A 15757-nucleotide genomic window follows, 5' to 3' on the forward strand; every position below is an offset into this window, starting at 1 on the left:
AAAGATGCCCTTGTGAGAGCGGGCAACTTCAATTCCAAGGAAATAACGTAAGGAGCCTAGATCTTTCACCTCAAATTGAGTGGCTAAGATTTTTTTTTAGTCTTCGTATTTCAGCCTCCCAATCTCCTGTGATCACTATGTCATCCACATACACAATAAGAGCTGCAATTTTCCCTTCACCTCTTTTCACAAATAGAGTGTGATCTGACTGGCATTGTTTGAACTCCATCTGTTGAACTGTTAAATGGAACTTACTAAACCAAGCCCGAGGTGATTGTTTCAATCCATATAAAGATTTTTTTAACCTACACAACTTTTGTTCACTGCCTTTGGCACAGAAACCTGAAGGTTGGGTCATGTACACTTCCTCTTCCAAGTCATCATTCAAGAAAGCATTTTTTATGTCCAATTGGTGAAGTTCCCAGTCAAGATTTGCTGCTAATGAAAGAAGGATCCTGATAGAGCTCATCTTGGCTACTGGAGCAAAAGTCTCTGCATAGTCCACTCCATATACCTGTGTAAAACCTCTTGCTACCAGTCTAGCCTTGTGCCTTTCAATAGTTCCATCAGCCTTGTGTTTCACTGTGAACACCCACTGGTTCCTTCCCTTCAGGAAGGTCCACCAACTCCCAAGTGCCATTTTTGTGTAATGCATCAATTTCTTCCTGCATTGCATCTGTCCATTCAGGTTTAGATAAAGCTTCTGCCACATTCTTAGGAACGGGGACACTGTTCACAGAGGAGAGGAATGCATGGAATGAAGGTGAAACGTGATCATAGGACACAAAATTAGAGATAGGATGATTAGTGATACAAGATCTAACACCCTTTCTCTTAGCAATAGGAACATTAAGATCATTGATGACAAGTGAATCAACATTTAGAGGAACAGGCATATCAATAGGAGCAAGTGTACCTGGCTGATGAGATGGATCTGCCTCTGGTGAATCCGATGATGTTGGTTGCATAGTGTCAGGTTCTACGGCTCTTGAACTCCGCTAGCTTTTATGGCGACGATGAAAAACCCATAATGGAGGAGGATCGGGTAAAGGAGGTAGTTGAGTTTGAGGAACAGGTTTCTCCTCAACCCTACTCTCCCCCTGAGGAGAAATCGAGAAGAAAGGTTGATTCTCAAAGAAGGATACATCAATGGAGACATAGTACTTGCGAGAGGTAGGATCATAGCAACGATACCCCTTTTGAGATAAAGGGTAACCAAGGAAAACACAAGGAATAGCCTGAGGATCAAGCTTACCTCGAGTAGGGGACAAGTTATGGACAAAGCAACGACACCCAAAAACACGCATCGGAATGGTGGACAACGGAGCTGTAGGAAACTGAAGCTGATGTGGGGCCTTATACTCGAGTAACCGAGATGGCATACAGTTGATGATGTATGTAGCACACAAAATTGCATCCATCCAAAAACGTTTTGGCACATTCATATGAATTAATAAGCCACGAGCTACTTCGAGAAGGTGACGGTTCTTTCGTTCAGCAACACCATTTTGTTGGAGTGTCCTGGCACAAGAGCTTCGCTGAAGTGACCCACTCGAAGCAAAAAACTCCGTGAGATCACTATGGAAGTATTCCTTCGCATTGTCCGACTGGAAGACATGGATTTTAGTTTGGAACTGAGTGAACACCATGCGTTGAAAGTCTTTCACAATTTTTGGCACTTTATCTTGAGATCGCATAGGGTAAACCCAAGTGTATCTAGAGTAATCATCAATCAAGGTAATGAAGTACTTATATCCAACCTCAGTGGGTAGAGTAACAGGGCCCCAAACATCAGAATAAACAATATGAAATGGAAATTTAGATATTTTATTTCTCAAAGGTAAAGAACTTCTACAATGTTTACTCAATTGACATGTCTGACACTGTAATTGACTCACTAACAAGGACTCAAACAACTTTGGGAACATAACTTTTAATGACTCAAAAGAAAGATGACCTAGACGACTATGCCATAAATAGGCTTGACTCTCACTTGAGAAACTCATGGACTCTGTAGCCACAAGACCAGCTTTATTCTCCAATACGTAGAGACCATCCACCATGCTTCCTCTACCAATCGTCTTCCCCGATGCCAAATCCTGAAACACATGAAGACGGAAAAAAAGTGACTGAACAGTTCAAGGAGTGAGTTATGCTACTAATGGACAGCAAATTAATAGGTCATTTCGGAACATGCAGTACATTAGAAAGGGTAAGGCCGAGTGGGAGAGGTATGGTACCTTGGCCAGCTATGGTAGAGAAAGAACCATCAGCTAGTCTCACCTTATCTCTCCCAGAGAGAAGAAGGTTATATGTCTGAAATAAATTTGACTTACCGGTCATGTGGTTTAAGGCTCCGGAGTCAATAACCCAAGGAAAATCAGTGGTATGAGATGACACATGGAAGGCGGTGGCAGCGTTACCTGATGTAGACGCGAAAGAGGTAGAGGGAGTAGGACCAGAATCCATCTGGCGGAGAGTCCTACCATACAATTCCAAATGGTCACGAAAGGAGTTGATAATTTCTTCTTTAGGGTCAAAACTGGGATGCCTCTCCTGAGTTACCAATGGACTAGTCTCTGTTGACGCCATATTAGCTGAGTTTTACTTTTTTTGATTCTGCTGGCTTGGTTTCTTGCCCTGATCAGGTGTTGACTTCTTACCCAAATCCTGTGCCCATTTAGGTTTTCCATGGAGATCCCAACATGTATCTCTCGTCTTCTGGCAGTGAGTGCACCAAAGTTTACTCTTATCATCTGTTCTTTTCTGAGAATCACCTTTCTTAGAAGCACCTCTGACATTTGTATCTGAATTTCCCTGGATAGCTAGGGCAACTGACTCCCCCTCTACACAATTCATCACACTTCTTCTACTCTCTTCTGACTGCACTAAGGCATACACCTCCTAAACTGATGGCAAGTCTTTACTACCCAAGATCTGCACCCTAATGGACTCATATGAAGGATTCAACCCTAGGAGAAAGGCAAAGACCTGTTGCTGAGATACAGGTGACTTATACGCCTTTGCATCTTCATCACACTTCCGATTCACATTCTGGTAGTGATCAAGTTCTTTCCATATCGATGTCAAATCAGAATAGTACATCGAGAGACTCCTCTCCCCTTGCTTGCAAGTAGAGGATTCAGCTTGCAGTTGATATATCTTGGCATAGTGTCTTTGCTCTGAATAGGTGGACTTTGCTTGTACCCATATCTCACAAGCAGTTTTAGCCCACATAAAAGTCTTCCTTACCTGTGGCAGCATGGAAACCAAGAGCCATGACATCACCATACTATTCTTTTGGTTCCACCTATCATATTCAGCACTTCCGTACTTCGGTTCCTTCACTCTCCCATTGATGTATCCTATTTTCCCCCTAACAGTGATGTAGAGTTTTATTCCTCAGACCACTCAAGGTAGTTCAGACCATCAAAGGGAATAATAACAGCCATGGGGAAACTCATATCCATTCCCCCACTCACTCCATTGTGGCTCCCTGGAATCTCTGAAGTAGCAGAATTCTCAGACGACATGGTCAAAACAGACAATCAGTCCCAAACACTGGACTTAGGATCCTTCCTTACTCCAAAACAAAATTGTTCCACACACGTACTCAGTCCACACCCACACACTTGGGTTTGAAAACAATCTGAGCACAAACAGTATCAATTTCAGGACAAAAAAGGCAAGATTTGGCAGATTTCAGACCTGTACGGTTTAACAGTCCCAACCTACCAGCCTTCCAGAATTTCTAAGAACATTAATCAGCAGGAGAGATCCTTAACACTTATAATCAAGCCAAAAAATTGAGATAACAGGTCATCCGTGACCTACAGTCACCTTAACACAGGAACAGGATCACACGATCCCAAATAACAAGAGGTATAAACCTCACAAAGGTCTGACAGCATTCAGCAGCCCAGATTCATTTGGTACACGACCAAGGAGGGTAAGGAAGAGACAAAAAAGGAAGGACTGTACCGGTTGTAGATATGTTTTCTTCAGCCCAGATTCAGATCTCTGTTCCGCCCAGATTCAGCAAGTTGGAAAAGGAAGGAAGCTTGTTCGATCTGTTCTCTCAATCAGTATTCCTGCTCTGATACCATCTTGACAGTGTGGCTGGCCAGAAATAAGAGAAAGAGAAGAGAAGAGAAGAAGAAGAGAGAAGGGAGAAGAGAAGAGATTGGCAATGGAACAGTGCTGGTGGCGCCAACTTTTATTATATTATATAGGGCGGCAGAAATAAGAAGGGAAAAGACCCTTGTGCCCCTGCTGTAAGTGAGTACAATAACAGACATAACGGAAATAAAAAAATAGAAATAGAAAACGCTTTAACTAGCCAAACAGACCCTAACACAAATAACTAAATTATTTCAACAGGGGCCTTTCGTGAATTTTATATAAATGACTTGTTGGGAGTAGTTAATAAGTAGGGTCCACTTTTTAAGGAGGAAAGTGGTTCTCATTGTTTTAAAGATATGGGTTTAGGTGTGAAACATTTATATGTTTTTAAGAAGTGTGGGGCCCTTAATAAAAGTAGAGCTGTGATTGGGCTGCTTCTAGGTCTGTGAGTTCTTCCTTGAAAGGCAGGCTCATTCGCTAGTTATTTGGAGGCTGTAGTTTATTGGCAATCTCACAAATGCTTGTTGCCTTGAGAATTGCGAATCTAAATCAAGGTCTGAGGAGCTTCTTCAAGGAAAGCTATTTAAGTTCAGGTCTGATGATTTGTCTCTTGAGTCAATTGAAGGCACACAAGGTTCTAGTTCTATTTCTTCTACCATGTTGAGCTAGGAAAATAGGGACTTAGTTGTTGATTTGCATGAAGGGTTTACAAAGGGGGTGGAGTCAGGAGATGGGGATATGAGTGGAGTTAGGGTGGAGGTGGTGAACATCAAGGATAATGAGAAGGGAGGTGGCATAAAAGGAGGTGAGGGTAAGAAGGTGAGTGTTTTCAAAAATTTGATTCAAGATTCTTTGTTAGGGGGAAACTCCAACTATTCGGACTTTGAAGTGGTCGTTGGAAGATTGGGAGTTGATTTGGGTCGTAGGGGGAAGGTGATTGTTTTGGCTTGAAGTGGTGATGCTTTGGAGGTCTCAAAGAAGTCCAGAGCTTCAAGTACAATGTTGTTCATGTTACGAAGGTCTTTTTGAGGCTGAAAGATGGCCTGGTGGGGGCTGGCCTGACCAACAAATATAAGAGGATTTATAAAAGAAAAGTAGTGAAATTCATAGCTCTTAGTCTTGAGGATCATCATGTGGAAAACCGACTTTTACAAGGAGATGGGAAGAAGAATCTTCTAGTGGATCCTCAAGGGGAGGAGTCAAAAAAGGACGTGTTAGAGGAGAAGGCTAGTAGTGGAAATTAAATTAAAGAGCTCTCTGCTGAGGCAGTGAGGCACTGCTGGAGAGGAAGGAGATGAAGAAGGAAGCTTGGATTTCAGAAATTTAGTCAATAAAGAGATGGAAATTGGCAAGTCTTGGACTTGTAAGTTTTTGGGAGGTGAGAGAGCTTTGCTAGGAGAGCTTTTGAAGCTTCCGAGAGGAAGAGGAAGGAAGAAAGTACGAGGAAAGCTTCTGAAGCGTTAGGGGGAGAAATTTGGTATAAGGAAGGAGGTATGGAAAAGTTTCGTGAGGTGGAAGATTAACATGAGCTTTGTAGGTGCTGTTGTTGTTGTGCAAGAATGGTTTCAATTTTTGTTTCTGTCCCTGTAAGCTGTTTTAGAGTGGTTGGTAGGATTTTTTCTTGAGTTTATGGGGTGTTATCTTAACACCTGCCATTTGATGCTATTCAGTTTTTTCTTTTCTTTAATATAACTTTTCATTCTTACATTAAAGAAAATCGGCTATTGAGGAATATATTTCTATCAATATTCTATCTTTAAAAACCTCCATTTGTTTTTCTGTCATTCCATTTTTTTTGTGAATTATGGACTATCTGCTGAACTTCTGTTATGCTTAGCTTACTATGTATTTATTGCTTGTTTATTTAACCAATTGTTATGCTATCCGCTTGTGTATTTTTTGTTCTTTTTCTTTTGAAAACAATATACATGCTTCTGTTCCAGTCTTTGCGTTACTTCTTTCCTAAGCTAAATTAAGTTTTTTTTTTTTTTACTAATATAAATAAAGCAGGGTGACGTTTTTCTTATTTGTTTTGTGGAAGGTAGACAATGAAACACCAGGGTGGACCCAGCTGAAGCTTCCTGGCCAGTCGCCTTCTCCTCGTTGTGGCCATACAATAGCTTCAGGAGGACATTATGTAATGAAATCTTGAGATCCTTTCTTTCTTTTATTCTGTTTCGCATGCTTATTTTCTGGTCTGTCTTTCATTTGTCCTTCATACCCATGTAGGAATTGAAATGCATGAGACATCATATGGTCTTATACATCCCGGTGACATTTTTTATTGGTAACAGTCAAAAGTATGTATAAAAATTGTTAAATTGTTAAATCATGTGCCAAGCACCCCAAAAGGTAGATAGTCTGGGATAGCCTCTTTAAACAAAATTTTGCATATGAATTCACATTACATTTGACTTCTGTTTGCCCCTTGTTTTGCTAGTCCATCAGTAATACTGTTAGCTGAGCTTGGAGCCTCTCTATATGTTCTCGTCAACTCAATTTCTAGCTTTGTGATTTCCCTCCTCAAAGTTTGGAGTCAAGGAAAGAGCTTCCAAAATCACATCCTTTATAGGGTTATATGCTTCTTTAACTCAGCCACATTAGTAGGGCAGAAATTAGTTGACAAAGTATACTACTGGGATTTACAAGTATACTGTGGGCCTATATATATATATATGCATTTACTTTTTATATAATCACCTTTTTTTCTTTTCAGTGGCTTTCTTTTTTATGCAGCATAAAAGTGTCATCGAAAATTAGAACTTAAGACTATAGCATGGCAGCCAATTATCCAACTCCTATTTTTTTAGGCTTGCCAAGTCCAACACCTTATTACCTATTTGAGCTTCCAACAATCAGTATCCATGTAACATGGTTGGGAATTTATTTCTTCAAATTTTGCAGTCCATTAAAACTAAAATTCTAAATGTTCACATATTTGTATTTGTTACAGTGTCATTTTTTAAAAGATTGCATCATAACTTATAAAACATCAGATGAACTATTTTCTGTTATTCAACCAAGCATTGTGCTTCCAACAACAATCCTCTCATCAATAAGTGATGAAGAAGCTTATTGAGGAGGGCAGAGCTGACAATGACAATAAACAGGAAAAAACTTGACGGTATTGACAGTTGAACTGAAGTTATAGAACTGCATCTGGGTATTCCAGGTTTCTCCTCTATGTTCATATGGTGAGCACAGTTGTGATTGCTTGGGAATGTAAGGTAATGGAAGGTCCAGGCATAAGGCTGGGCAAATAGTATAAAAATCTCATCCTATCATCTTGACTTTCAAATTAATCATTTCGGGATTACAGGACCTAGTAGTGTAGAATGGATTTCTTTTTGTTGTCATTGCAGTGCAGTTGATTCCTGTTAGAATTGATGTTGGTCTATGGGCAGATTGACATCTATTTTTCTCTTTACCTTTGTTTCAATGTAATGGGTGGGAAAAAAATATCACTCTAAAATATTTCATAGTAAAATCTTTTAATGGCAAGTTCATTAGGGGGCCAGTGGTGCCTCATCCTCCTGAGCTTAAAAGCCTTCACATGGTTGGTAATCCTTAAGAAGATCCTTATGGTGGATAACTTTAAACAATGGAAAGATTGGAAAATCAATGTGCTTTATGCAAATCATGGCTGAAATTTGCACACATCTGTAGAGCTTGTTATCTAGATATTACATTTGAACTTGAAGCAGTATTAATATGAAATTAGAGATATTTTGTTTATCAAAGGAGTGTTAACAGAAAATGTTTTCCGTGAAAATCAAGGAAGGAAGATTGCATGCCCGTAGATTTTGTATAATGTGCAATTCAAGGGAAGAAGGTTACATTGCATCCATAGAACTCCTTATCTAGATATTGAATTTGAACTTGAAACATTGTTAACAGAAAACTAGAGAAGCTGAGCCTTTCTTGTATGTTTTGGTATAGCTTTAGTAATTAGTTAATTTCTCAAGCATTTGGTTTTTAAGTACTTTCTGCATTACATGAACCAGCTTTTGCTATAGTTTCTATCAGAATTCCTTTCATGATAAGAAAAATTCTCTTACTTAATGTGTTTAGCTCTTACTATTTGGAGGGCATGGAACTGGTGGTTGGCTGAGTCGCTATGACATCTATCACAATGACTGCATTGTCTTAGATAGAGGTAAAATTTTAGTCATAGTTATCACATTTTTTTAATGAATATTTCAGTTCTTTTATATATTATTTCATCTCCACAGAGGCAGCATTATGGAAATCTGTAACTTGATGGAATGTTAGGAAAATGTTTCATAAAATGATCATCAATTCATCATGACACATGGGCTTTGGAAGTAATGATGCTTTTTTTGGGAATTCTTCTGGGTTCAAAGAGGAGTTGAACCACTTAAAGGGCTTGTATCCCAGGTTTCTTGGGTCCATATTACAACATATTGTTTACTAAAAGCATCACAAACATGGGGCTGGATCCTGGGGACTTGATTTTCCAAGATTCATAGGTTCTCTTGTTATTCTTACTTGAGATTTAGCTGGCAAGCCTGGGATTGGATCCTGCATTTTTTTTTATAACTATGTTTTGCATTAAAAACGTGGGGCTTTAAAATAAGTAGGACTAGAACAAAATGTATGCGATGTAAATTTAATAATAGTAGGAGTGCAAACCAGGGTACACTTAGGATTGGAGACTGAGAAAGAACCCAATGTGACCTATTCCATCTTGATTTAATAATCCATAAAAAAGGAGAGATTGAGGGAGATGCCACTCAGAGAATTAGAGTAGGATGGCAAAAATGGAGCAGTACATTTGAAGACTTATGTGATGGGAAGATACCACTTTGGCTAAAGGGAAAAATCTATAAAATAGTTGTAATGCAGCTATTTGTTAGGGAGCATAGTGTTGGGCAGTTAAGAAACAACATGTGCAAAAAATGGGTGTGGCAGAAATGTGAATGCTTAGATGAATGAGTGGTAAAACTATAAAGGGCAGGGTCAGAAATGAAGTCATATAAAGAAACCTAGGACTAGCTCCAATAGGTGATAAAATGAGAGAAAGTAGACTGAGATGGTTTAGTGACATGCATAGAAGACCACCTAATGCAGCACCACCAATGAGAGGAGAAACAGAGATAAGAGAGAAATGAGGGAATGACAAGTTGAGGAAGAGGAGGGAAAACTTAAAGTGATTTGTGAATTACTTGAATACTTGTAGAAACTAGAAACTTAAAGTGATGGATTGAAGTATTTAACTCGCACTTTTTTTTTTTTAATTTGATTAGGTGCTGCAATTTGATCATTTTTCTAATCTCTATTTCATCCAGAGTCTAGAATGTCTAGAAAGGATTTTGCTTGGGAGTATGTTAAGGAAGAGGAGGGGAAAAGGGGCTATTATTTATTGTGCATTTTGTAGTAAATTGTGCACAAGAGACATAAATCGGTTAAAACATCATTTAGCTGGCACCAAAATGGAATGAGTGAGTGCAAACAATGCCCTAAAGAGGTAAAAGTAAGATGCCGAAATGGACTAACTGAATTTTAAATGAAGAAAAAAAAAGAAGGCAGATTTTTATCTAGTGTTGGGAGGTTTAATCGTAAACTTTCTATGGCTCCTCAAAATGGAATGTGTATGGCTCCTAATTCTAGATTTGAGGAGTCTATTTTGGAAAGTGAAAGTGGGACTCTACAATCATTTCCACCACGATTAGCAGATCCAATGGATTAGTTTATTTCAGTTGAGCCACACCAATATACATTAAATTCACAGTGGAAAAAAGAACAAAAATAGGATGTATATAAGGCTATTGGAAGATGCTTTTATGCCAATGTTTTATCTTTTAATTTAGCAAATAGTCCTTACTTAAAGAGTGTGAGGCGGTTGCAAATTTTTGTCCAAGTTATAAGCTTCCATCCTTGCACGATCTTTGCACTAGGATCTTAAAAGAAGTGGAGAATATAAATAAATCGATGGAGGAGTATAGGAAATCATGGAAGGAGTATGGTTGCACGATTGGTGGATGGACTCATGGAAAAAAAAAGGTTCATTATCAATTTTCTTGTTAAGAGTCCAAGTAGGGCTATGTTTCTTAAATCTATTGATGCATCCGATTCAATTAATGATGGGGAACTTATTTTTTAGTATCTTGATAATGTTGTTGAAGAAGTAAGAGAGAATAATGTGGTTCAAGTAATCACAAATAATCACTCAAGTTGATGGAAAAGAGGTCAAAATTGTATTAGATTCCTTGTGCTGCACATTGAATAGGTTTGATGTTAGAGTCAATTGGAAAGTTGAAATTTTTTAATGAAACAATTGAACATGCAAAGCAAGTCAAAATTTGTTTGTCGACATGGATGAGTTTTAAACTAATTAAGGAGTATCACAAAAAATTGAGAGCTTACTTGATATTGCAAAGTATTTATAAACAAAACCAACCTCCTCAATCAATGTTTGCTTCTGAAAAGTGGAATGAGAGCCATTGGAGTAAGCATCCTGGGGGTAACAATGCAAAACATACTATAATGTTTGATAGTAAATTTTGGCCTCATGTGGCATTTTGTGTAAAGACCACTTTGCTAATTGTTATAGTGTTAAGAAAAATTGATTCTGAAGTAAGACCCTCAATGCCTTATTTGTATGAAATGATGGATTTAGCAAAGGAGCAAATTGCATTTTCTTATGGTGGGAAAATGAGAAAATATATGCCTATTTTGGAATAAGACTGATGAAAGATGGACCCCTCAACTTTATGTCCCTCTTCATGCAGTAGGCTATTATTTAAGCTCACAGCTACGCTATGAGTCAAATTTTTTAAAAATGATCGAGAAGTAAGAGGGGTTATTTGAATACATGAAAAGGACGATCCTTGATAGACATGAGTGTGCTCTAGCAAATTGCCAGTTGGATATATATGATAAAGCACTAGGAGACTTTAGTTGTGACATGGCAATTGATATAAGAAGAGTCGATCTCCTGGTAAGTGGTTTAGTTGTTTGATAACTAGTATGCTTAATTACTTTTTAGATATTTTAAAGCTTTACTAATGTCTTATTATATGATACTTTTCTAGTTAATTGGTGGGCACGTTTTGGAACCCAAACACTAGAATTAAGTGGGACAAAGTGGGACAAAGAGGGGCCTATGTGATAGTGGTAAGAAGACATTTGATTGTAGAAGTCAAAAAGCTCAAGCTACTAAATCTCAAAATAAGTAATAATTAATGTCTATTTATTATATTCTAAATTTCTAGTGTTCTAATTAATTTTATAGTTGAGCATTGTTATGAGCGAGGTGACATATTGTTATATTGCAATTGGATTTTGTTTGTAGGGACTGCAAGGAAAGGCAATAGTGTGGATTTAAATTTAATTGATGAGGATGAACATGAAATAGAGAGAAATGAACCAAATGATGTAGATGCAAATATTGAAGCTGATGATGATGCCTTTGTTTCTTTGAAAGATGATCATTTAGAGCCTTTTGATTGAGTTTCAGTCTTTAAAAGTTTAATTTTTTTTTTTTTGTAGCCAATAATTCTATATTGTATAGCTGAATCAAGAATTGTATGTTGCTACTTGAAGTAGAAATGAACTTGAGTTGAAAATTTGAGATTCAAAACCCAAATATTGAGTCTATTGACAACTTGACAACTCAAATTAAGTCATTTTAAGTGTTATGTATGTTTTTATGCTCGAAATATCTATTTTTTATTAATATATACCCACTATAATTATTAAAAAATACATGCTTGAGGCTTATGCCTCACACCTCTGTGTTTTAAAACATTGGCTGTTAAAGATACTAAAAAATACATGCTTGGCCACTGATGCATAAGTCTCTAAGTAGTCTATCCCATAAGTCTGAGTATACCCTTTTGCAACCATCATTGCCTTGTACATTTCTATGCTTTCATTAGCTCTGTACTTCACAGTATAGATCAGTTGAAAAACAGCCCACTTGTTGTGTGGAACTGTTTGAGATTAGATGCAAACCAGAAAAGAGAACAAACAAGAGAAGTAGAGAAGAAAGAGCTGGCGGCAATGAGTGTTAGAGAGTAAGAGGTTCGAACATAACCTCTCTCTAACACTCTAAACATCTTATTAATAAGTTAATCTTTGACAAATTACAGAGAGGCCCTTGAGAGAGCAGGAAAATACAAAAAACAGAATAATACAGAGTATGGGCCCAGAATAAGGCCCACAACAGAGAGAAACATAACATAACATAACATAACATGAACTAACTGTCTATGGGCCATTCGGCCCATCTTCTCTACACTCCCCCTCAAGCTGAGCATAGATGTTAATCATGCCCAGCTTGCCAGTGTCATGTTGAAGCCTTGCCTTGGAAATGCCCTTGGTGAGAAAATCTGCCAGTTGTCCGTCAGAAGTAATGAATGGAAGACACACTTCACCGGAGGAGACTCTTTCACGAATAAAGTGTCTATCAACCTCAATATGTTTGGTTCTATCATGTTGTACCGGGTTGTGAGCAATGTTGATGGCAGCCTGATTATCACAGTACAACATCATGGGTTTGTCATGATCTACCCCAAGTTCTTCCATTAATGACCTTAACCACAACAATTCCGAGACTCCATGTGCCATGGCTCTATATTCTGCTTCGGCGGAGGATCGAGCCACAACTGTTTGTTTCTTACTCCTCCAAGAGACAACATTACCAGCCACCAGACTGCAATACCCTGAAGTAGATCTTCTATCATCAATATTTCCAGCCCAATCAGCATCCGTATAGGCTTCGAGTTTCAGATGACCATGTTTGGCAAATAGAATTCCTTTTCCTGGAGAGCCTTTCAGATAGCACAAAATCCGTTCTGCTGCTGCCATATGGGTATCTCTAGGAGCATGCATGAACTGGCTAATGCAACTGACAGCATACGCAATATCTGGCCGAGTCATGCACAGGTACAAAAGCTTCCCAAGAAGTCTCTGAAAGACCCCTTTGTCTTCCAACAAAGTTCCATCCGAAGCTGAAAGTTTGTGACTCATATCAAGAGGAGTTGCAGCTGGTCTTGCACCCAATTTTCCAGTTTCAGACAACAAATCAAGGACATATTTCCTCTGGGAAATAAGAATCCCATCCCTGGATCTGGCAACTTCTATGCCAAGGAAATATCTCAACTCCCCCAGATCCTTAATCTCAAATTCTGTACGGAGGAAAGACTTAAGGCCCAGAATGCCTGAGACATCATCACCAGTCACTATAATGTCATCAACATACACAATGAGATACACTGCTAGAGACCCACTTTTCTTCACAAAAAGAGTATGATCTGACTGTGTCTGAACATAGCCGAATTTAACAAGTGCAGCTCTAAATCTCTCAAACCAGGCTCTAGGAGATTGTTTGAGGCCATAAAGAGATTTCTTCAGTTTACATACCTTTCCTTGCATATCTTTCCCATACATTCCTGGAGGAAGACACATGTAGACCTCCTCATGTAAGTCACCATTCAGAAATGCATTCTTTACATCTAACTGATAGAGATGCCAATCAAAGTGAGCTGCCAGAGATAAAAGAACCCTTACAGATGTCATCTTAGCAACAGGGGCAAAAGTCTCCAGATAGTCAATCCCATATGTCTGTGTGTAGCCCTTTGCAACAAGTCTGGCCTTGTACCTCTCAATAGTCCCATCTGCCCTGTATTTAATGGTAAAAACCCACTTGCATCCAACTGGATCCTTCCCTTCAGGCAAATCCACCACCTCCCAAGTACCATTTTCATGTAGAGCATCCATTTCAGCCTGCATGGCATCTCTCCATGCTGGAATCCCAAGAGCTTCTGATACAGACCTAGGAATGTGGTTAGAAGCAACTGAAGAGAGGTAGGCACAATATGAAGGGGAAAGTAGGTCATAAGAAAGGTGTTTGGAAATGCAGTGTGCAGTACACTTCCGCTTTCCTTTCCTAACAGCAATGGGGACATCAAGATCTGGGAAGGGGGATTCCAAGGGAGCTGAAGCAGTACCTGGTATCTCATCTGTGATTGGGAGGGTATGAGCCTCATCTGTTGTAAGGGAAACCACTTGCTCATTCCTGGATCTCTGCCTCTGATACACTTTGGGATTATGGGTAGGACGAGGAGGTAAAGAAATAGGAGCACTAGGACAAGAGGAATGGAGTGGCTGATCCTCCGTCGATTCATTTTGTGAGGATACAGATTTGTCAGGAGACTGAACTGGGACAGGAAGGGGAAGAGCAAAAACTTGTGACAGACTCTCCCCCTGTTGACAATGTCCTTCCTGAGGGGAACCATAAAAAGGAGAAGGTTCATCAAAGGTAACATCCATAGAGACATGTCTGGTGCCAGTCTTTGGATCAAAACAACAATAACCCTTTTGTGTGGGGGAGTAACCGAGGAAGATGCATTTGTGGGCTTTTGGTTCAAACTTGTGTCTCTGCACACTTGGAATGTGAACATAACAGGTACAACCAAACACACGAAGAGGAATTGGGAAGAGATCCTTATCTGGATGAAGAAGACTGAAGGGGGATTTAAACCCTAAAACCCTGGATGGCATACAGTTTATGAGATAGGTAGCACAGCATCACCCCAAAATCTTGTGGGAACATGTGAGGCAAATAAAAGGCTCCTTGCAACTTCAACAATATGTCTATTTTTTCTCTCAGCAACTCCATTTTGTTCAGGGGTTCTAACACAGGAGCTTTGGTGAATAACCCCCATGTCAGAGAGATACAAGGATAGGCTCTTCTCAAAATACTCTTTTGCATTGTTAGATCTGAAAACCTTGATTCTGGTACCAAATTGAGTCAAAATAAGCTCATGAAATTGCCTCACAAGTCTCGGGACTTCATCTCGGGACTTCATTAAGTATATCCAAGTGAATCTAGAAAAATCATCAATAAACAGGATAAAGTATTTGTAGCCCCCCATAGAGGATAAGTGGTAAGGCCCCCACACATCAGAGTGTACAATATGAAAAAGAAAAGAGGATCTTTTATTGCTCACAGGGTAATTTTTTCTACAATGCTTTGACAACTGACATGACTCACAACTGAGACTGGACACACTGACTCCCTTAAACAGTTTAGGAAGCAAATGACTTAAAGCAGAAAAAGGTAAATGACCCAACCGACAATGACTCAACATAATTTGATTGACAGACTCTGAAGAAGTAGAACCGAAAGCAGCATTCTTGGGATGATCAAAGCATTGGCCAGGGGTGTCGAGCAAGTATATTCCATTCGCTTCATGGCCACTCCCAATCACCTTCCGAGACTTCAGGTCCTGAAACACACAGTGAGAAGGGAAAAAGGTTACACAACAATTCAATGACTTGGTCAAGCTACTTACAGATAACAAGTTGGTATTTAACTTTGGTACATGAAGAGTGGAAGATAAAAGTAAAGAGTCTGTAGGCTTGACAGTTCCCTTGCCAGAAATGGGGGCAAGAGAACCATCAGCTAAGGTGATTTTGTCACGACCAGGAAGCAAATCATATGACACAAACAAAGTGGAAAGGTTGGTCATGTGATCAGAAGCACCTGAGTCAATGATCCAAGGGGTCTTGGGATTACCTGAGGTAGATGCATGGTTAGCAGAAGCCCTTATACCTGAGTGAGCAAATGCAGTGGTGGCTGGACTTCCAGAAGGGTTGGATGATGAAG

The 15757-nt window shown here is 39.2% G+C and overlaps 1 protein-coding gene across 2 annotated transcripts in view; it reads left to right on the forward strand.

Moving 5' to 3' along the window:
* Window positions 1-15757, forward strand: part of LOC104587831 (Galactose oxidase/kelch repeat superfamily protein) — a 45696-nt gene that overhangs the window by 8790 nt on the left and 21149 nt on the right. For both annotated transcript variants that reach the window (XM_010245572.3, XM_088889321.1), the window contains 2 exons: window positions 6168-6259; window positions 8194-8278. In XM_010245572.3, coding sequence (XP_010243874.1) covers window positions 6168-6259; window positions 8194-8278 — 177 coding nt within the window. The remainder of the gene's footprint in view (window positions 1-6167; window positions 6260-8193; window positions 8279-15757) is intronic.

Source organism: Nelumbo nucifera, chromosome 6, assembly GCF_055504915.1.
Source record: "Nelumbo nucifera cultivar China Antique chromosome 6, China Antique-T2T, whole genome shotgun sequence".
Lineage (NCBI taxonomy): Eukaryota > Viridiplantae > Streptophyta > Magnoliopsida > Proteales > Nelumbonaceae > Nelumbo > Nelumbo nucifera.